The sequence below is a fragment of the Capra hircus genome, chromosome 11 (genome assembly GCF_001704415.2).
Source record: "Capra hircus breed San Clemente chromosome 11, ASM170441v1, whole genome shotgun sequence".
Classification (NCBI taxonomy): Eukaryota; Metazoa; Chordata; class Mammalia; order Artiodactyla; family Bovidae; genus Capra; species Capra hircus.
In genome coordinates this window covers 102,829,269-102,849,940 of record NC_030818.1, presented here as the reverse complement: position 1 = coordinate 102,849,940, position 20,672 = coordinate 102,829,269, and the positions used below count along the sequence as shown (strand labels likewise).

The window sequence follows — 20,672 nt, the reverse complement described above, 5'->3', positions numbered from 1 at the left end:
CTGGAAGTGTCCCCCGTTAGGTCAGGGTGGAGCCCAGGTCGCTGGAGGCCAGACTTAGTAGCCAAGGTTCTCCTGGATATCTGAGTTGTCATAATAAGGCATCAGGATTAAAGACAGGAAAAGAAATGCCCTAAAGGTCTTTATTAGCAGAGAGATGAAGGTCCTCCTAGAAAAGTGGAGAACAGGTGGTGAGTGTTGGTGGTGAGCCTGCAAGCCAGAGCACTGGCAGACCAGCAGGTGCCCCGGGCAAAGGCGCCGCAGGAAGTGGGTCACTTAGAGTGTCCCCAGCGGTGTGACAGCCGGAGGTTCAGTCTCCAGCCGTGGCATGTGGACCGCCACCACGTGCAAAGTCCCCAGGGGCCTTTCTAAGGGGTCTTAGCTGCTGATTCAGTGCTGGGCGCTGAGGACCAGGACAGGGAGCCCTGAACATGGCGCCTGCTCTCACCCTCTCTTGTGGGCTCGTTCGGCCTCCAAGGCCCCAGCGAGTGAGCAGGGCCATGGGCCCCCACGTGGACTGCAGCCCCTTCGGCAGGGGTTGGAGGCCCGCTGGGGGTGTGGCAGGGAGCCCTTCCCATGGGTCTGAGCCCATGAGTCCTGGGGTCTCAGAGCAGATCGAGGTGGCGGAGGGGTTGGTCTGCTCCTGCCTCCAGCTCAGGTCGGCACCTCCAGTCCTCGGAAGGCCCTCGGTGGGCACACGGTGGGCTCACCCAGAACCCCATGGCTGTGTCACTGGGCGTCCCCTGACGTAGAGGAGGGTAAGCATTTTAGAGGTCGACCGTGCTTATGCTTTCTTTCTGGGAAATTCCTGGGGTTTCCTTTGCCCACTTTCAGTTGGGTTGCTCTAACTGGGTGGCTCTCTTTCTTACTAATGCGTAGAAACTTAAAATAATCTAGACAGGGCTTTTCTGGTGGCTCAGGTGGTTAAGAGTCTGCCTGCAATGCGGGAGACCTGGGTTTGAACCCTGGGTTGGGAAGATCCCCTGGAGAAGTGAATGGCTACCCACTGCAGTATTCTCGCCTGGAGAACCCCATGGACACAGGAGCCTGGCAGGCTACAGTCCATGGGGTCGCAAAGAGACAGACACGACTAAGTGACTAAGCACGGACAAGATTATTTCTTTATATGCAGAGCGTATATGCCAAGTCGTGGCTTTTTTTTTTTTTTCTTTTTTGCCATGCCACATGGCTTGTGGGATCTCAGTTCAGGAACTGAACTTGGGCCATGGCAATGACGGAAAGTGAAGAGGAGCTAAAGAGCCTCTTGATGAGGTTGAAAGAGGAGAGTGAAAAAGCTGGCTTCAAACTCAACATTTGAGAAATGTTGGTCTCAATCATGGCATCCAGTCCCATCATTTCATGGCAAACTGAAGGGGAAAACGTGGAAGCAGTGATAGATTTTATTTTGTTGGGCTCTAAAATCACTGGACAGTGACTGCAGGTATGAAGTTAAAGCGCGATTGTTCCTTGGAAGCAAAGCTGTGACAGACCTCGAGAAAACGGAAGTGAAAGTTGCTGAGTTGTGTCCGACTCTTTGTGACCCCAGGGACTGTCCGTGGGATTCTCTTGGTGTTTCTAAACTGCAGTGGGTAGCCGTTCTCTTCTCCAGGGGATCTTCCCAACCCAGGAATCAAACCAGGGTCTCCTGCATTGCAGGTGGATTCTTTACCAACTGAGCTATCAGGGACAAACCTAGACAACATATCAAAAAGCAGAGACATCACTTTTCCTGACAAAGGTCCATCTAGTCAAAGCTATGGTTTTTCCAGTAGTCATGTATGGATGTGAGAGTTGGACCACAAAGAAGGCTGAGCGCTGAAGAATTAATGCTTTTGAATTGTGCTGGAGAAGACTCTTGAGAGTCCCTTGGACTGCAAGGAGATCCAACCAGTCCATTCTAAAGGAAATCAACCCTGAATATTCATTGGAAGGACTGATGCTAAAGCTCCAATACTTTGGCCACCTGATGTGAAGAGCCAACTCACTGGAAAAGACCCTGATGCCGGGAAAGATTGGAGGCAAGAGAAAGGTGGGACAGAGGATGAGATGGTTGGTTGGCATCACTGACGCAATGGACATGAGTTTGAGCAAACTCCTGGAGACGGTGCAGGACAGGGAGGCCTGGCGTGCTGTGGTCCGTGGGGTCGCGAAAAGTCGGGCACGACTGAGCGCCTGAGCAGCAGCATGGCAGTGAAAGTCCAGGGCCCTGACCACTGGGCCCCCAGGGAACGCGCTGGCTTTTTGGTTTTTTTTTACTGTTACTCTTGGTATTTGGAATATAACCCCTTCTCTTGGTGTTTCTAATTGCTGTTCTCCTGGTTAGAGATGAAGGCAGCATATTTCTATGTCCTTGTTGGTCATCTTGCTTTTCTTTTGTGAAATGTCTCTTCAAGTGTTCTGCTTCTTTCCCCTTAAAAGATATATTCTGTATATTAGTTATCTTATGCCTCCAGAGCTTCTGCATTCTCTTGATGGAGCTGTGATGAGCAGAGGTTCTAGACTTCTTTGGCTCCCTGTCCACCTCAGCCCCTCTTGCCGAGGACCCAGGCTTAGTACCAGCTCTTGGGGGAGGCCCTTGGGGGAGGGTTTCCTTGGGAAGACCCCCAGCCCACCCTGTGCAGCAGGATAGCTGGGAACCAGCCACAGGTGTTGCCTCAGCACCGAGGGGGGCCGATGGGCTCCCCGTGACCCCTCCGTCCAGATTCCTGGAGCTGTTGGGCTGAAGCCCCAGGCCCCGAGCTGGGCTAGAGAGGGGCTATGGATACTGAGAGCGAGTCTGAAGTCCCTGCCTGGCATCCTGGGAGCTGTGGCCTGGTTCCCTGGGACAGTCGAGGCTTCAGGAAGGCTCTCTGGGTGAGCTGTTCTCCACTGCAGAGCCCTGGAGAGACCCTGGAGATAATGGGGGTCCAAGCTAGAGAAGGGATCTGCAGATAAAGATTTTTATCCGCTTTCTCTGGGCATCCCTGAGTCCTCCGAGACCACCCTGCTTGGCACTCAAGCTTCCAGTGACTTCACCGGGCCTGAACGTGGCCCTGGTCCACCGGCTGCCCTCGAGAACTCCTCCCCTGGAGGCCCCCGCCAAGCCTCTCAAGCCCCAGAGGGGCGAGGCTCGCAGTAGGGTGATGGGCTGGGGCCCCGGATGGCACGCCTGTGTGCGCCAGCCCAGCCAGCACGCCTGTCTGGCACCAGGGACGCAGCCCTGCCCGACCCACGGGAGGCTGTAGCTCACCAACCTCACAAGAAAATGCTGCGATTCCTGAGACGCCCATCCGTCGGGGGGCTCAGCTGCCTAGGTGCTGACCCGAACTTGAGCCCCCCGAGGGAAAAGGCACCTTTGCAACTGTTGGTCTGGCCTGGGGTGAAGACGAGGTGCAAATGTCGTGGGGGTGCCCGCTTTGTGGTCGTGTGGACTCCTGCCTGGCAGCCGAGCCCGTGTCCATGGCGGGTGGGCCAGCATCCTCCCAAGGCTGGGCCTCTGAGGGGCTGGGGTGGGGTGGCCTCTGCCCTGTTCCTGACTGCTGTGCACACCTCGTCCCTTTTTCTGCCCACTCTGCTTTTAATAAGCACTTGGTACGGTTCCATCTCCTTTCATCTCCCAGCTACCGAACGCACTTCTCCCTGAGATTCTGGGTGGTTACCCTGAGTCTGTTCACACCTGCTCCACGTCCATCCGTAAATGCTCAGCTCTGGGGGGAGGCGGATGGGCACCTCAGGGCTGGCGTTCCCGGGCCACATCATGTCACGAGCCACAGCAGCCCGCTTGTCGCTGGTGCCGTTGTCGTGACCAGCTTTCTACAGGAATTAAAAAAATCAGAGGTGTCTCTCTCATTTTATGTCTGAAAACCTGTCAAAACATTGAGAAATGTCTTCTGCTTGCCCGGTCAGGTTGCCTGGATCCAGTCTCAGGCCTTTGCTGAAGCCTCTGCAGATGGCAATGGGTGTGAGAGTGAGTCTGGGTGTGAGCGTGTCTGGCCCAGAGGAGACCCCATTCCTCACTGCCCATCCTGTGCACCCACAGTCAAGCAGACACCTCCAGGGATCCCAGTCGGATGCCGTCTTCCCAGTGGAGTACTGAGGGGCTGCAACCCCGCCTGGATGGAGACCCCGCTCCAGCAGCCAAGGTTCCCTTGGTCTCCACTCCTGCAGGGGCCTCCTCCCCTTGGGGAGCTGGCACGTGGCTGCCAGAAGTGGCGGGTGTGGAAGGGAACAGTCACTGGCAGGACCCTGGGAGCCGCTGACACCCTGCTGGGACAGACCCTGGCCCCAGAGGCCACCCGAGCCCACGTCAACAGCATGTCACCCCGTCGAGGGCCCCTGAGTTTCCACTCCTTGATCAGACACCCTTCCTGACCCCCCACAGCCCACACTGTCCCAGCAGCTACCCCCACCCCAGGCATGGAGACCCTCTCTAGGTGGAAGGGTCCCGGGCAGCCAATAGGGGGTGAGCTGGACGTGCTCCCTTGACCGGGGAAGGGGAGGGCAGCCCTGAGTCATGTCGCTCCCTGGGGGCAGGCCACTCCAGCCGCTGTGTGGCCTGCCCACTCCACCACTGTGTGGCCTGGAGCCACACCCGCCCTGGGGGCTGGGTTGGTCCTTCCCCTGCCAGACTCTTGGGGGTACTTGGTAAGAGCAAGAGCCCCCAGCTGAGAACCAACAGGGGTGTCTTTGTGCTGGGGAGGCACACAGACCTGTCCCTGGGCTCGGCCCGGAACCCCTGCATGGGGGAGTGCACAGGGGACCCCTGCTCCTGGAACCCCTGCCTCCGGCTGACTTGCTTCCTGCTTTTGGGGAGGACCTGGGCCAGCCATATTTCCTTGGGTTGGGGGCTTTCCTGTGGGGTCCCAGGGGTTGTTCCTAACCCTTAGGCGGCTGGGGCAGACCCAGGCCCAGAGCATGCAACCATGGAGAGAATGCCTCACGAGGGGACCTCCTGTCTGCAGAGCACATCCATTTAATGGAAGTTTCCAGCACTGAGCGTGCAAACCTGTCAGCAACAGTCACAAAAGAACTGAGGTGATGCCCAGAGTCCCTCCCTTGATAAGGAGAAGTCCCTGTCCTGGAGACGTGGGCCGGCAGCCCAGTGGCCACGTTGTGCTTCAGATTTCTTGTTTAAAAGGGCGTCAGATGGTGCAGCTGCGAAAGTTCAGCGTAAAAATAAAGGAAAAGGCAGTTGTCCAAGTCTCTTCCACAAAGTCATGGGCTGCAGGATCCCCAGGGCGCGGCAGGGCCCCCGACGCTTCTCCAGAGCCCGTCCTGCTGCGGCCAGGGGCTTGGCCAAGCTGAAGACCCTCTTGCCTTCCATTTCCTTCTCAAATGAGCGCACAGGGGAGGGACTCGGGCGAGAAGGGCGACCCCCCACCCCATGGCTTGGCCAGACTGGTCCACGACTGAGGAAACACGGCGAGTTCAGGCTGCAGCGTCCCTCTCCTGTCGTGGTGTGAGCCCCTGGCCTGGGCACCCGTCTGATCCACCCCAGCCCGTGGTCCAGCCCGGCTCCTCTCCCTCCGCCGTGGCCAGATCCGGTCACGAGTTGCGGTGCATTTGTGCAAAGGATCAAGGTTGTACAGATTCATAAAAACAGGTTAAAAAGGCTTCCCGCCGGCATCCGGCGGTGCCCAGGGCAGCCCCAGCCCTCACCCAGCTAAGGTCCGCTCCCTCTGGCCCAGTCCCGGGAGCATCTCGGGGATGGGCGCCAGGCAGGCCCCTGTGCTCACGCATCACGGGCTTGCGGACTCCGCAAGGCGATCAGAGCTGTGTCTCGTCCCGCGTCTCCGGGTTGCAGGAGGCCAGCTTGTTGCTGCAGCTGCTCTTCCGGCTCTGAGAGCTGCTGGCCACGTGGGCCAAGGGGTCGGAGCGGATGAGATATCTGTGGGAAGGGTGGAGGGCGCTGGCATCACGCTTTGCCCAGGAGGCCAGGCTGGACGCCCATGTGGGTGCCCAGCGCCAGTCCACGTGGTGAAGGGCAGGGGTCTACACTTGCTTGAGGATGCGGTACTTACACGATGTCGTTGGGCTCCAGCCGTGTGTCGGGTGGGGGGTTGATGAGCACATAGGAGAGGGTGTTCTGGTGGTCATTCATCTCGTCTGCGGAGGAGACAGGGCCCGGCGGGAGGTCACCCCTCAGCCCCTGCCCATCTCTGCTCTGCCGGGGCCCAAGGAGCTGGCAGCTCCAGTCAGCTGCAGAATCCTCCTGGCCGTAGGGCCAACCTGCCCGAGCCCTGTCCTGGGGAACCCAGCCTGGCCGGTCCTCCGACCCACGTGGGCCTCAGCCCAGCACTGCACGGGCCAGGGGCAGCCACCACCCCTGCCCATCCCCGTAGCTTGTTGAGTCACCAGCATCTTAGGAGGTGGTCACCCTGAATGTGGAGCACACCTGTGCACACCTCCACGTGGGCACACACCAGCACACGACACACCTGCACACACACCCAGCCCAGGCTCATTCGCCCCCCTCCAAGCACCCCTGCCCCATACAGGCCACCCCCAGTCCCCTCCTCAGTTGTCAACCTTGGACCTGCCCTCTGTTTCCCAAGACCTGTCCAGCAGCATCAGCCCAGAGTCCAACTGGCTCACCCTGCTGGAGGTCCCCTCAGGCACGCACAGGGCCAGGCCCCTGCCCACCACTGATACAGCCAGTCCAGCGTCCGGCTCTTGGGGTGGCCCCAGGATGTGACCCGCTGGGGTGTGAACTGGTTCTAGAGAAACCCTGGTCACTGCATAGATGTCTCTTTGGCCAACTATGGGGTTGGGCTGGCCACTGTCCAGCAGTGACCCTGCGCTCAGTGAGTGGCAGGAGGTGGATGGCTCATGGCCTCAGTTTACACATCTGGGGATGCCTAAAGGCACCTCCTGACCCAGGACTGGGCACTGGGGCGGACGGCCCTGGTTGAGGGGGGCGGTGGGTAGGGCCCTGGGTGACCTCTGCCCAGGCTCCTCCCACCTCCTTCTGTCTGCACCGGCCCCTCCCGTCCTGGGAGGGCTCCCTGGCCATGGGGGTCAGGGACTCAGGGAAGGTGGGACAGCTGCTGGTGGGCCAGCAAGGGGTGCTGCGGCTCACTTCTCTGAACTGGCGAGTTCAGGGCCGAATCTGACTCTGGATTCGGGACCCCCACGGCAGCAGGTGGAGCCCAGCATGCTTCAGGGGACAGCTGGGGTGGGGGTGCAGGCCGAACGGGGGGCGGGGCTCACAGACACCACCTGGTCCAGGCTCGTGTCCCCGCCCAGAAAGGGGACGGCCTGACCCCCACCCCTCCCACCGTGTGGGGTCACCGGTGGGCTTGGCTCACGGAGGCGGCGCATGTCCATGGAGGGCAGCAAAGAGCGGGGCTGGGGCAGCGGAGGTGCGGGCAGGAGCGGAAGGCTTTGGTGGACTCTGTACCCCTGAGCACAGCCACCAAGAACAAGGAAAACAGAGAGGCTGACAAAGGACAGGGTCACCTGTCCATCTAACCCAGGGGCGGGGCTGCAGAGGGTGGGCGTGGCCCCTGCCTCACTGGACCCACCCCACCCAGCATGGCCCCTGCTTCTGCCCTGCAGGCTGGTGGGCGGGCTATGGGCGTCCCAGCCCAAGCTGGGCCCAGCTTTGTGCTTCTGGGGGTGCTGGGCTGAGAGGTGGTGGGGGAAGGCACATGGGGTCCAGCTGTAGCGCCCAGGGACTGGGTGACCCACGAGGCCCTGATCCTGACTTCCCAGAAGGGGCGGCCTCATTGCACCTGCTGTGCTCCAGGGAGGGCCTGGTGTGGGGCTGGGGGCTGGCCCATGACCAAGGGCAGAGCTCCCCTGCCTCCGCACCTGGCATTCCGGCCTCCGTGGGGGCTCCTCCCTGGATCTGCAGACCAGTCTCTCGCCAGCCCCTAGGGGTCCACACCACCCCTCTGGAGCCCCTGCCCCAGAACTGTGAACTGGGGGCAACTGGAGCCCTCCCCCAAGGGGTGACTGTGTGGAAGGGGCTGTCTCGACATGTCACGGCTGGGGGCATCTCCTCTCTCATTTGCACCCAGCTGGGGGGTGCTTTGTGGTGGCGTCCCCCTGGAGGACCACCCTGCAGCCCCCTGGGACCAGCCTCTCCTCTGGTTTTAGGTCCTGGCCCAGACACCTCTCGATGTCCACACACCAGGGGCAGGGGCTCAGAAAACGCCACACAGTGACCCTGTTGCGGGGTCACTGTTGCAGCCACCCTGCCTGCGAGCCTTGGCAAGAAGTAGGGGTGCAGCCAGCCACAGGGAGGTGGCGACCCAGCCCTCCCGCTCGGGGCAGCCCCAGGCTCGGACTCGCCCTGGCCTAGTGGGGAGTCTGCTGTGAACACGGTCGTGGGTGCAAGTGAGGAAAAACGCAGGGACCCGGGGTGGGGGGTGGGGTGCGGTCAGGGTTCTGCCTCCCGGGCCGCCCCACAGCTCCCCCACGGTGCACCCCAGAGCTTCTCAATCCTGGGTCTTGTCAGCCCCGGCCATCCTCAGAAACTGGCCCGCCTGAGCTAACCCCCACGTGGGCTCAGGAGGCCTGCACAGCTCTGAGCCTGGGAAGCCCCCAGGTAAAGAAAGGGTCCCAGCAGTGAGGTCTGGAGCCTGGACTCTGACCCCTGTTGGGGTCGTGGGGCAGGTCTGGGGACTGCGGGGTGTCTTCTTGCAAGATACAGAGGCCCAAGCAGCACCTGAGTGCCTGGATGAAAATGTGGTACAATCAGACTTTGTCTCAACTGAAGAGGCCCCCATCTCATGAAGCCCCAGCTGGGGAGTGGAGGTCAACCGTCCACCTGGCTTGGGTGGCCCTCAAAGGCACAGGGTGCTGCAGACTCCAAGGCCCCAGGCACCAGCTCAGGTCTCACTATGCTCCGCCACGCTGGGGGCACGGGTACCCTGGCCTGGGGTGCTCCATGCCAGTGCTTCTCAAGAGCTGGGTGGGCTCCCAGGGGCCGGCCGGTGGCTGCCTGCGTGTCCAGAGCAGGGCTTATCTCAGACAACTACGTGGGCAGAAGGGCTGGGGCGCAGGGGGCCGTGCTGAAGGCAGCAGTCAATGGGGAGAAAGTTAGGGTCCCCGCAGTGGGGCAGCCTGGGAGCCATGGGGCCCTGCCTGCAGGGACCCTCTCTCGTGTCTCGCCCTGTCTGCCTGCCTGGCCGGGGCGGGCGGCCACCGAGTGGACCGTCAGGAAGGGTTGGCACGCCCCCTATGCCAGACTCTGGCCTCCGGAGCAGAATTACCTTGCAAATATCCCAGGTTTACCCGATTCATGACATCACTGGCTGTTAAATTTGCTACATCCTCTACGGAACACACAGGAAGAGGGACAGACAGAAACAGAGAGAGAGACTGAGGTCAGCAAGCAGCGTGGAGGAGGCATCTGGCAGAGCGGGGATGGGAGGTGCACGCAGGCCGCAGGCCGCCTGTCTGTCCCAGACAAGAAGTCAGCTCTTTGTCTGCCAAGCTCTGGTGGGGGCGCGTGGGGGGCGGGGAGGCCCAGGGGAGCCCCGAGGGGCAGGGGCCTGCTCTGGGGCTCAGCTGGGCTGGAGTGTCTACCTGCCAGGGTGTGACATGGGGCCGTGAAACGGGACCCCCACTGGGAGCCTGAGCAACCAGCACACCACCCAGGACGGGGTGAGAGCACCCGCCCGGGGAAAGGGCACAGAGTGGACAGGTACGCTGTGCAGCAGAGGCGTGGCCGGGAGGGGCTAGGCGGCTCTCTTGGCTGGTGATCTCCTTGCGCCTGGCATACAGCCAGACCCAAGAGACACTTGGGCGGCTCTGGGTGAAGCCCGAAGCCGCTTGGTCCCACTTGGAGGGGCTTGAGGGCCCCTGACCCAGAAGGTGAGCAGCAGGTGGCAGGGTAGGGGAGTGGGTGCCCAGAAAAATATAGCCAGGCCCGGGGTGGGGTGTGGGGCAGAGTCCCCCAGAGACGGAGCCTAGCGGAGGTCAGAGCCTCCACCCAGCCTGGGGTGTGGATGAGGCCAGGCTGTGGTGGAGGGGCGGCGGGCTTGGGCCCCTTTCAGCCCCATCAACAGAGGCAGCATCTCTGGAGTGAGGGAGGGGCCGGCCAGTCCCCTCAGGCCTGGCCGGGGACCCCAGCCCCATTCACGGTCAGAGTCACAAACTTTTCCCCAAATCAAGCTACAGAGAAAATCTGCCGACGAAAACAAACGCCCTGGTGGCGCCGCCCTGAAGTCTCAGGAATGGGGTGGCCTTGCCCCAGGAGCAGTGGAGGTCCTGGTGCTGGGCCCCTGACCTGCCCCGCCCCTATTCCGCACGAGCTCTGGCTGCGGGGAGGGTCCGGGAGGGGTGGCCAGGGCTCTGGGGTGTCCCCGCCATGCCCCTGTTCCTATTCTCAGGGGAACATGGTGGGGTCTTGCGTTCCTGATCCCGGCAGGACCGGCCGGAGGTGGCCAATCTGCCCCCTGGCTGAGGCCAGTGCCTTTGGCTTTCAGGGAGCCTGGCAAGGCTGTCCCCACCCACAGCCGCCTCCTCCAGGACAGCTGCCTACTGGCTCAGGCAATAGGCATCATTTTTTCTACAGATGTGGAAACGCAGGCCCCAGAGCAGAGGGTGAATGAACCCTTCCTTGCGGGGCTTGGCGCTGGATCTAGGGGAGCCCCCCTCCCCACATGGGCCAGGAGAGCAGACAGACGCTCTGCCCCTTACCGTAGCCAGTGGTGGGCAGCCCCAGGTGCTTCATGCGGTTCTTGACCAACTCTGAGAGCTCCTGCCGCTCCGAGCGCCGGTACAGGCTGAGCCGCTGTTGACTGATCCACTCGGCTGCCGCCTTCCCCGCGTGCCGGGAGCCCTTGCGGCTCAGCCTCCGCGCCCACGGGAGGCTCTTGCGCCGCAGGAGTGGGTGCTCGGCTGGGTCGCTGCCCACCGTGTGCCGGCCGTGGGTGCTGCTGCCGCCCGTGCCCGCCCGCACGCCCCAGGACCCCTTTGTCTCCCGAGTGTCCTCGCAGTCCTCCACGCTCACCGAGACCTGGGACTGGCCGGGAAGGAGGGGTGAGGCCTGGGAGGGGAAGGGTGTCCGGGGACAGGGGTGGGGGGGGACAGGGAAGGGGAACGGGTGCTGGGCAGAGGACCATGGGGACCCACGGAGCAGCTGGGGCAATGGGGAGGACAGTCACAGTTCCAGGGGTACCCCAGGCCCTTCTGCTCTCAGGTGGAAGTCCCTTCCTCTCCCCAAACCCTGGCTCAGGCCCGTCCCTGACTTGCTGGTGAGAGGTGGGCCTCCCTTCACCTCTCTGGGGTTGTGTGTTCTGACTTTACCACAGCGGGGTGGTGGGGGAACACCCCCTCTAGGAGACTCAGTTTCCTCACCTCTGGGGCAGGAGAACAGGGGCAGCCCGATGGTGGGCTGGGACGCGCAGAGCCTTGCAAGGCTTGGTGGGTGACCTGGGGGCCTGGGGGGTGTGCAAGTGGGGACAGATGGGGGGAGGAAGGGGTACCTGCCAGGATGGGGGCCGTGCCCTGAGGGGCAGACAGCCTGGGGGCGGGGGGTGCCTGGGCTTCCCACCCTGGCCTCAGTTTCCCCATCTGCACGGGGGAGGAGAGTGATGCTGAGTCCTCTCTGAACTGCATTTTCACTGTTGCCACCTGGGAACTTGCTTCCTGACCACCCCCACCCCCGGGGTGGGCTGGGCTCAGGCACTCTTTGTGGGCTTGAAGGGACCACTCACCTGGGCCCTGAGGTCGTGGGGCTGCAAAGGAAACCAGAGCCTCCTGGGTGCCTGTGGGGCTACTGCCCTGACCCCCGAGGCTGTCTGAGCCCCCCCGTGGGCTCACAACTCGCGGGGGCCCCTCGGTGCTCTCCCCTCCCCCAAAGCCGCCCAAGGAACCACGGGGGTGCCTGTGAACCTGACCCCAAAAGGGCCCGGATCCCCAGGCCCCTGCCCCGCACCTCGGTGGAGAAGACGTGGCTCTGGGTCCTGTAGATGCCGATGGGGATCTCGGCGCTGGAGGAGCACAGCTTCTGGAAGAGGCGGCCGTAGGTGCGGATCCACAGGTCGTCCTCTGAGATCTTCATCTGCAACGCAGAGCCTGGGCTGGGCCGGCCTCGAGCTGCAGAGGCGGCGCTTGCCTCCCCGGCAGGGCGAGGCTGCCCGGCCCGGCCCGCCACAAGCCCCGCCCCTCCACCCGCCCAGGCCCCACCACCCCGCCCACGCCCCACCGGCCCCGCCCACGCCCCACCGGCCCCGCCCCCGCCCCTCCGGCTCCCGCCCCGCCCCTCCGGCCCCCGCCCCGGCCCCCCTCCGGCCCCGCCCCGGCCCCCCTCCGGCCCCGCCCCGGCCCCCCTCCGGCCCCGCCCCGCCCCCCTCCGGCCCCGCCCCGGCCCCCCTCCGGCCCCGCCCCGCCCCCCTCCGGCCCCGCCCCGCCCCCCTCCGGCACCGCCCCGTCCCCCCTCCGGCCCAGGCACTTACAGCGCAGAGGTAGCCGGAGCCTGGCGTGGTGTCCAAGCCCAGCAGCAGCCTGGTGATGGGGATCATGTAGTCCTTCACGAAGGACTGGAGGAGAAGGGCCGCAGTGAGGCCGGCGTCGTGGACAAGTCCACACCCGCTGGTGGGACACGCCCGCCAGGCACCCACAGTGTCCCCTGCACAGCGTGCCAGCAGACGGAGCCAGGAGGCCTTTCCTGGCCTTGGTAGCTCACTTGGTCACGCGCCTTAGGTCAGAAGGGATCAGAAACCCAAAGACTGCCAGGAGTGACCCTAGGCCAGCACCCTCCTGGGAGGAAAGGATGGTGACGCTCAGGGGTGAACCCCTGTGGCTCTCGGTCAGGGATGGGGCCCAGAGCCACTCAGTCCCACTGGGTCTCCTGGGGACCCAGGATGGACGTGGCCCAGGACCGGATGTCAGCCAGGCCCCGGGCTGACCTGATACAGCAGTGTGTCCAGCATGCTGATGCTGAAGACGCGGCCAGCGGCGAAGGGCAGGCGGAACATGAAGGCCAGGTTGGAGCCGTTCTCACGCTCCCTCTGCAAGACAGGGGGGCTCAGACGGGCTGGTGCCCGCGGCCACAGCCGCACGGGGCAGGCAGCCCAGGGTGTGTGTACAGGGTGTGTGCGCACGTGCACATGTGTGGGGTGAGTGTATGAACACAGGCCAGCAGATGCCCCCACAAAGAGGCCAAGCACCTGGCTCATGTCCCCCAGATACTGGGGGCTGGAGCCGGGAGTAAGGACTCAGGGCTCTGCTGGGGAGAGCCAGGGGCCCGTGCTGGGGTTAATGCCCAGCCGCTGCCACCCTGGGCCCTTGACTCTCATAGAAACTTGTCCTGGAGCTTGTGTCCTGTGAGTGAGGTGGTGAGGACAGCAAGGCGTGCGTGTGAGCAGCGACACGTGTGTCACAGCTCCTGCCTCCCCTGTGAGCACAGCGAGGCCCCATGTGGATTCCTCAGACCCGCAGCTCAGAACCACACAGTTCCTCTCTCACGGTATCAGGCTTAGCGAGCCCGATCGGCTATGTGGGGCTGGAGTCAGGTGTCGCAGGGCTCCCGCTGGTGACCAACACCCCCCCGAACCCCGCCCGGCCAGAAGACTCCTTTCTTGCATCTTTCCCATTTTCTAGAAGCCACCATGGCCCTGGGCCCTACCTCCACGTCCAGGGCTGGTAGGCTGACCTCTGGCCTCCCTCTTGCAAGTACCCTGGTGATGGCATGGGGCCCCAGGGTGAACCAAGGCCTCCTCCATCTCAGTATCCTTCACAGAATCGTGTTCCCCACTCCGTGCTGGTTCTGGGACGTGAACTTTTTTGGTGCATGTCTCCACCGCATAAAGTCGGCCTACAGCTGAGGGGTGGCTCTGAGCTCAGGAAGCCATCCTTCCCTCTGGACCAGGACACGCTCCACACAGACAGAAGGTGGGACGCGGGAGCCCTCCCGGGGCCTTTCCTGGAGCTGCTTCCTGCTGTGGCAGCTTCCTCCTGCAAACTCGGCTGGCGGCCGGCAGGGCAGACAAACACTGGGGCAGCGGGCCTCACCTCTGTCCCTCCCTAGCAGCAGGGAGCCCAAGGGCGTGCTGGCATGTGGGTGTCCAAGCGGGTAACAGTGTGTCAGTTCTGAGCGGCATTTTGCCGTCCCGGAAGAACGAATCACGGACAAGCCCTGGAATCCAACCCGCGTGGCCTGCTGACTCCAGGCTGCACGCTCCCGTTGCACACTATGAGAACAAACGGGGAGACTCCCAAGATCATTAAAGCTGTTGGTTTCCCTTCACTAAGAACAGTGAATGGATTGAGAAGAAAAGACCGAGGGCTGGTCCAGGGAGACCGTAGACGAAGGAAGGCTCGAGACCGGGGACAAAGAAAGGCTTGATGTCTCAGTGGCCTCATGCTGCCTGTTCTGCAGTGGCCATGGAGGGACTGGAGGCTGTAGCCCAAGCTCCGAGCTCACAGGTCACAGCGAGACAGGGGACGAGCCCTTCTGAGAGCCACGTGGCTGGAGGGAGCAGGACTGAATGGGCAGGCTGGGCCCTAGTCGACGTCACCATCACAGGTGCTGAGGCTATTGAAACGATGATGCCACCAGGAACCTGAGTCTGGGGACGGGGTGAGCAGTGGCCCAGCCTCTGGGAGACCTTCCTGAGAACCTCCAGGGAGATGCAGCCACTGCCCTCCATGCCTTTCTGAATCCTCCCCCTACCCCCACCCTAGCGCCACTTCGATCTCGGGGAAGCACGTTGATCTGAACGCCAGAAGCATTTCCAATGTTTCTGCAGTTTCTGCTCACGAAATAGGACTTGCCTCATCCAGGCTGTACGTACAGCGTGATGCCATGTTCCCACCCCATCCTCTGTGGAATCTTCTGTGTGCCGAGGTCGGGGGAGGCACCAGCTCTGACCATCTCTTCAGAGGGGGTGGGTCACATGGCTCTGTGCCCCTCTGTTCTCAGCCCCCAGGCACTGCACATGCCTGGCCCTGCCCAGCATATCCATCAGCATGGCCTTCAACCCTGGGCTGAAGCATCCCCAGGTCACACGTGCTCACTTGCTGACTTCTCTCCCCATCACAAAACCAGAGGACGAGGTGGGGAGTGGGCCGACCCTGCCCCTGCCTCTCCCTGGAGGTGATGCTGCAGGGGAAGGTGGAGGGCGTGGTCAGCTGGTGATGCCTGCCACAGAGGGCAGAGTAGGGGTGCACTTGTGGTGTCTGCTGCGGAAGGGCAGAGTCTGCTGACGGATCTATTTCAAGAACACTGGCTGAACAGGTAGGGGTGCAAGGCCCATGGGGAACTGGCGGCAAGCGAGGGCCAGCATCGGGATGTCAGCCTTGACCCCAGTTCTGTGCTGGTCATCCTGCCTGAACAGGGTCAGACTGGCCCAAGCACCTGGACACAGTCCCAGCCAGGGCCGCTTCCGATGCCCACAGTCCCAGTTTGAGCAGACGGAGGATCAGCTCACGGGCTGGTAGGAAGTGGCTCTGAGTGGGCTCCAACGGGCTGTTGTGTGGGGTGCATGCCAAGCCTCCTCCAGGGGCAGGACAGCCTGAGTTCCTCGGCTGCTGACTGAGGCCTCTGGCTACCAACCAAGGGGCTCTGGGGCCACCATGGGCCTCCTGGCAAAACGCACTTCCGTTGTCCACCTGGGTTCTGGGCAGGTGGAGCTTCCACGCTGCCCCTCTGTCTGCTTTTGGGGCCAGGCCTGGCCTGGTGTGGGGTCAGCCATGCAGATGCAAGCTGCCCCCAGACAAGGACCCCAGTCTGGGCTCGCAGGGAATGGTCACTGCCCCCGACTCCATTGGCCGGGTCTCCTCAATATCAGCCCACCTGTTTCCTGGTCTCACCCGGGGCCACCTGAGCACGGCCTTGCCTCTCAGTGAAGGGCAGTGCTACACTGACCCAGAGAGGGGGCTGGGAAGGGCCTGGGGTCCACGAACATGCCAGGGCGGCACCACCGGTCCCTGGAGGGTCCCCGTGCCCCCCAGGCACCTGCTGACCTGGCCTCTGAGCCACTGCGTGACCTGAGGCAACCACTCCCCGCTCTGGTCCCAGGGCCCTCATCTGTGCCAGGATGAACACATCCCTGCCGGTGTCTGACAGAACAGACACAGCTCTGACGCAGGTGTGGTGTCAGCGCTGGTGTCACTGGGCTAGTAATTTCTGGTATAACGAGCCGCCTTGGCCATGCACAAGGCCGGGATGGACCTTGCCTTAGGCGGACGATGTGCCCTCCTGGCCGAGGACCCTAAAGTCTCTGGGCTGCACGCTCGAGAGCCTCACAATGGGGCTGGAACCCCGCCAGAGGAGGGCAGGCACCCATGCCCTCCAGGCCGGGTGCAGGTCCTCAGCTGGGCAGAGTCCGAAGGGGCAGTTCACGTGGGGGCGGGAGGGGAAGGGGTGGTTCGAGAGGGGCCACTCACCTTCTCCAGTTTGGAGAGAGCTAGAGAGTAGCTGTCCTTGGCGCGAAACTGCATGAACCGCATGTTGGACGGGTGGGTGAGCTCGGTCGTGATGCTGAGACTGGGGAAGAGCCTGGGGGGTGGGTGGGCCCGGTCACGGACGTGGGGAGGGGCTCTGGGTGGGGCCCCTGGCCACCGATGAGGGGGAGCTCAGGGCGGCCCAAGCGCCTCACCGGAACATCGTCTGCACGTTGACGATGGTCTTGGCGTCGGCCATGTAGTCCTCCTCGGCACTCATGGTGCTCTCCTTGTCCGCCACCACCAGATTGTCCGCGTAGATGACGCCGCACCGCAGCAGGCTGTCCAGGCTGTGGGGACATGCCCGTGGGTGTGGCCGCCCCCTGCTCGGCCCTGGGCGCCCGCCCGGGCAGAGGGCAGTGGGGCGGGGGTCCTCCTGCCAAGAGGCGCCTTACTTGTCCACGGAGCCCTCCATGTAGTACACCATGGGAAAGCAGCAGATGGCCTCCAGGAAGTGGTGGTCGGGCCTGTGGGCACAGCACGGCCTGCAGGCGTCCACCCGGCTCCCCCACCCAACACCAGTTTTGACCTGGGCAGAGCAGGGGCCCCAGGACCGTGATGGCTTGGACAGGGGGGGCCTTTAGAGGCCAACGGGGCTGCTCTTTATTGTCCCTGAGAGGAAACCAAGGCTCCAGGAGGCAGGACAGCTGAGACTGGACCCTGAGCTCTGGGCTGGCAGCCCTCTGGGGGTAGAGGTGCTGGGGGTGCACTCTGGGGGAGGTTCATGGTCATGGGGAGGATGATGGAGCAGCACCAGGGTGTGGGAGGGGGAAGGCGGGGTGGGGCCGCTCCCCCCACTCCCCGCCAAAGGTGAGGGCATCCGCGCCCTGCCCTCTCTGCCCCTCACTTGTTGTCCAGCAGCAGCACAATGGGGTTGAGCTCCCGGCGAGGCCGGTAGTAGGCGCGCAGCGGCACGATGAAGTTGTACAGCCCGTTGCCCGCTGTCTCCGCCGAGACAATGATCAGCTTGTTCTTGAAGCCGTAGGCCTTGGCGTCTTCGTAGCTGTTGTGCTTGCAGCCCTGGAAGGGGAGAACGCTGGAATTAACCATGGAGGGGGAGGGAGGGTGCTCCAGGGAAGCCTGAGGCCAAATGGCACCTGGTGTCACCAGGGCTACAGGCCACCCATCCACCATACCCCGCAGAGCGAGCTGGGGCCCAGTGGGGATGGGAAGGGAGGTGTCTGTGTGAGCTTGTGGCCTTAGCAGATGCAGACACAGATGTGTCTGCGTGGACACATTTGTGTTTGTGCACATTTTGTCTTGTGTGTACACATTCTGTAGCGTGTGCATGTGTGTACACATTTTGTACGTGTGTGCACATTTCTGATGTGTATAACATTCTTTCGTGTGTGCACACGTCTTCTGTGTATGCACATTCTCTCATGTGCATACACACATTTTTGAGTGTGCGTGTTGTCCTGTGTGTACACATTCTGTAGGGTGTGCATTTGTATACATGTTTTGTGTGTGTTGTTGCTAAGTCGCTTCAGTCGTGTCTGACTCTGTGCGACCCCATAGACGGCAGCCAACCAGGCTCCCCCGTCCCTGGGATCCTCCAGGCAAGAACACTGGAGTGGGTTGCCGTTTCCTTCTCCAATGCATGAAAGTGAAAAGCGAAAGTGAAGTCACTCAGTCGTGTCCGACTCAGCGACCCCATGGACCGCAGCCTACCGGGCTCCTCCATACCTGGGGTTTTCCAGGCAAGAGTACCAGAGTGGGGGGCCATTGCCTTCTCTGTACACATACATTTTGTCATGTATGTGTGTGCACAGTGTGTGCATGTGTGTACATGGTTTGTATGTGTGTGCACATTTCTTATGTGTATAACATTCTCTAGTGTGTACACACGTCATGTGTATACACATTCTCTTATGTGTGTATGTAGACACATTTTGTGTGTGCATGTTGTCATGTGTACACATTCTGTACTGTGTGCATGTGTATACATGTGTGTATACACACATTTTGTCATGTATATGCACATTCCATAGTGTGTGCATGTGTGTACATGTTTTGTATGTATGTGCACATTTCTTATGTGTATAACATTCTTTTCTGTGTGCACATATCTTATGTGTATACACATTCTCTCATGTGTGTATACACATTTTTGAATGTGCATGTTGTCATGTGTGTACACATTCTGTAGTGTGTGCATATGTGTACATGGCTTGTATGTGTGTGCACATTTATGTGTCTAACATTCTCGTGTGTACATGTCTTATGTGTATACACACGTCTTATGTGTATACACATTCTCTCGTGTATACACATTTTGTGTGTGCATGTTTTGTCATGTGTACACATTCTTACTGTGTGCATGTGTATACGTGTGTGTACATACATTTTGTCATGTGTACACACATTCCAGTGTGTGCATGTGTGTACACATTTTGTGTGCACATGTTCTGCCGTGTGTGCATGTTCTGTAGCGTGTGCAGATGTAAACATGCTTGTGTGTACATGTTTTGTCGTGTGTGTACATTGTGTTGTGTGCATGTGTATGTTTTGTGTGCACACACGTTTTGTCATGTGTATACATTCTGTCAAGTGGTGTGTACACATTTTGTGTGTGTGTGCACATTTTGTCATGTGTGTACACATTCTGTTGTGCGTATGCCCACTTTCTAGCTCTCTGAGGAGAGGCTCAGATGTAGGGCAGCAGTGGGCACCCCAAATCTCCATCTTGCTTCTAAACATGGTTTCCACTAACAGGAATCAGGTTTCTCGGAGCAGCAGCCAGTCCCAGGACTGGAGCAGGAACAAGATTGGGGGGGGCAGGCACCATAAGTTCAGAAGCACAGACATCTTCACAGACCAGGAAAAGCGTCAGAAAGACCTGGAGGCCCCATCAGCAAAACCAGGAAAGTCTGAGTGTCAAAACCAGCAGGATCCGCATAGAAAGCCGATGTTGCAGTGATGCACAGTGGGTTTACTGAGCGAAACAGTGAGTCCACACTGATGTACACAAATGGCTAAGAAAGGGGAACAACCTCCTCACAGAGAAAAGTGGACACAATCATGGAAGGAACTAGAACCTGCGATCCATCAACTACAGAGGAAACGCATCAGGGGGTCAGTGATGAGCAGCTTATGTACCCGGCCCCCACGTTGTCTCCCCCCAGTGACATCCTGACTGCAAAGGTGAAGCTGTATTTCCTCCAGGGAGACCAGGTGTGGACCCGAACCACGTGCTCTAAGGCAGCATTGCAGGGAGGCCTCCAGAGGATGTGGCACCTTTGGGGGGACCAGCCCCTGCCCCATGCAAAGGCTGAGTTGCCGCCCTTCAGGGACGCTCCACCAAATCGATGACTACGCTCACCAAATACGGGAGAAACCCAGGGAAGGTGGGGGCGAGGAGCCTTGAGATGGAGGGAGGCATGCATGGCGGGCACACAGAAGTGGGTCAGGACTGGCTCTGGCCAGAAGGGCAGCTGGACTGTGGGCTAAGGGTCCGACACACATCCTGGTGCTGGTAAGTGGACTGTGGTCAGGAGAGGCACCTCTCGCCTCAGACACGCATGCAGATGCAGGAGGGAGGGAATGTGTCCCTCTCAACAACAATAGACACCGGGGAGGTGGACTTGACTCAGGATGTTCTCAGGGTCCCTGCTGCCTCCCCATCTTTGCTGTGACCCACCTTGTCCAGCCGCAGGCAGCAGAAGGGGGCTTTCACGGGCAGGAGGTGGCACAGGGTTGGGGAGCTGCCAATGTAGGGTGAGTTAGGGGGGTAGCCCTTCACATACCTGGAGGGGTGGGAGAGAGAGGAACCTCAGACATGTGCCCCACACCCTGGGTGGCCACACGGGGGCACCAGGCCTCGCAGACCAGACTGGGGTAGGGCACTCAGAGCCTCCCCACAGTCCCTCCTGCACAGGAAGTCCTAGGACCTCTATGTTCAACCCCTCGGCAGGAAGGAGGCTGTGACCAGGACCTCTGTCTGTTCCCTGGAGATCAGAAGAGATTCCATGCAATGCACACACACACACAAACACACACATGAGCTCACACAGGCCTGGGAGCCATGGAAGAGCCTTAAGGGGTTCCCCTACCCTGGTGTTCCCAGTACCCTAACGCTGGGGCAGATGCTGGCCCTCGGCCCCTGTTCTACTGGCGGCCAGGCTAGACTGGTTGTCCCACAGGCTGCCCCCCACCTTCCAGCTGTCCCCCGAGTGCCCAGTGCAGACATGTGGGGTGGTAGGCCGCCAGCCACCTGAAGAGGGGCTGGCCTTCTGCTCAGCCTCCAGTTGGCTTAAGGGAGGCAGCGTCAGAGGCCAGTCTGCCACCTGCTCCGA

The 20,672-nt window shown here is 61.2% G+C and overlaps 1 protein-coding gene across 10 annotated transcripts in view; it reads right to left on the bottom strand.

The window, feature by feature from the left end:
• Positions 4,926-20,672, bottom strand: part of KCNT1 (potassium sodium-activated channel subfamily T member 1) — a 71,030-nt gene continuing 55,283 nt past the window's right edge. For 5 of the 10 annotated variants that reach the window (XM_018056068.1, XM_018056070.1, XM_018056061.1 and 2 more), the window contains 13 exons: positions 20,018-20,123; positions 17,225-17,397; positions 16,773-16,844; positions 16,533-16,667; positions 16,321-16,432; positions 12,840-12,941; positions 12,387-12,470; positions 11,867-11,992; positions 11,646-11,666; positions 10,627-10,975; positions 9,195-9,257; positions 5,997-6,081; positions 4,926-5,863 (listed from right to left, as the gene is read on the bottom strand). In XM_018056068.1, the coding sequence (XP_017911557.1) occupies positions 5,743-5,863; positions 5,997-6,081; positions 9,195-9,257; positions 10,627-10,975; positions 11,646-11,666; positions 11,867-11,992; positions 12,387-12,470; positions 12,840-12,941; positions 16,321-16,432; positions 16,533-16,667; positions 16,773-16,844; positions 17,225-17,397; positions 20,018-20,123 (1,549 nt within the window). In that variant the 3' untranslated portion in view covers positions 4,926-5,742. The remainder of the gene's footprint in view (positions 5,864-5,996; positions 6,082-9,194; positions 9,258-10,626; positions 10,976-11,645; positions 11,667-11,866; positions 11,993-12,386; positions 12,471-12,839; positions 12,942-16,320; positions 16,433-16,532; positions 16,668-16,772; positions 16,845-17,224; positions 17,398-20,017; positions 20,124-20,672) is intronic. The other 5 variants (XM_018056069.1, XM_018056063.1, XM_018056067.1 and 2 more) reach the window with 4 other exon arrangements.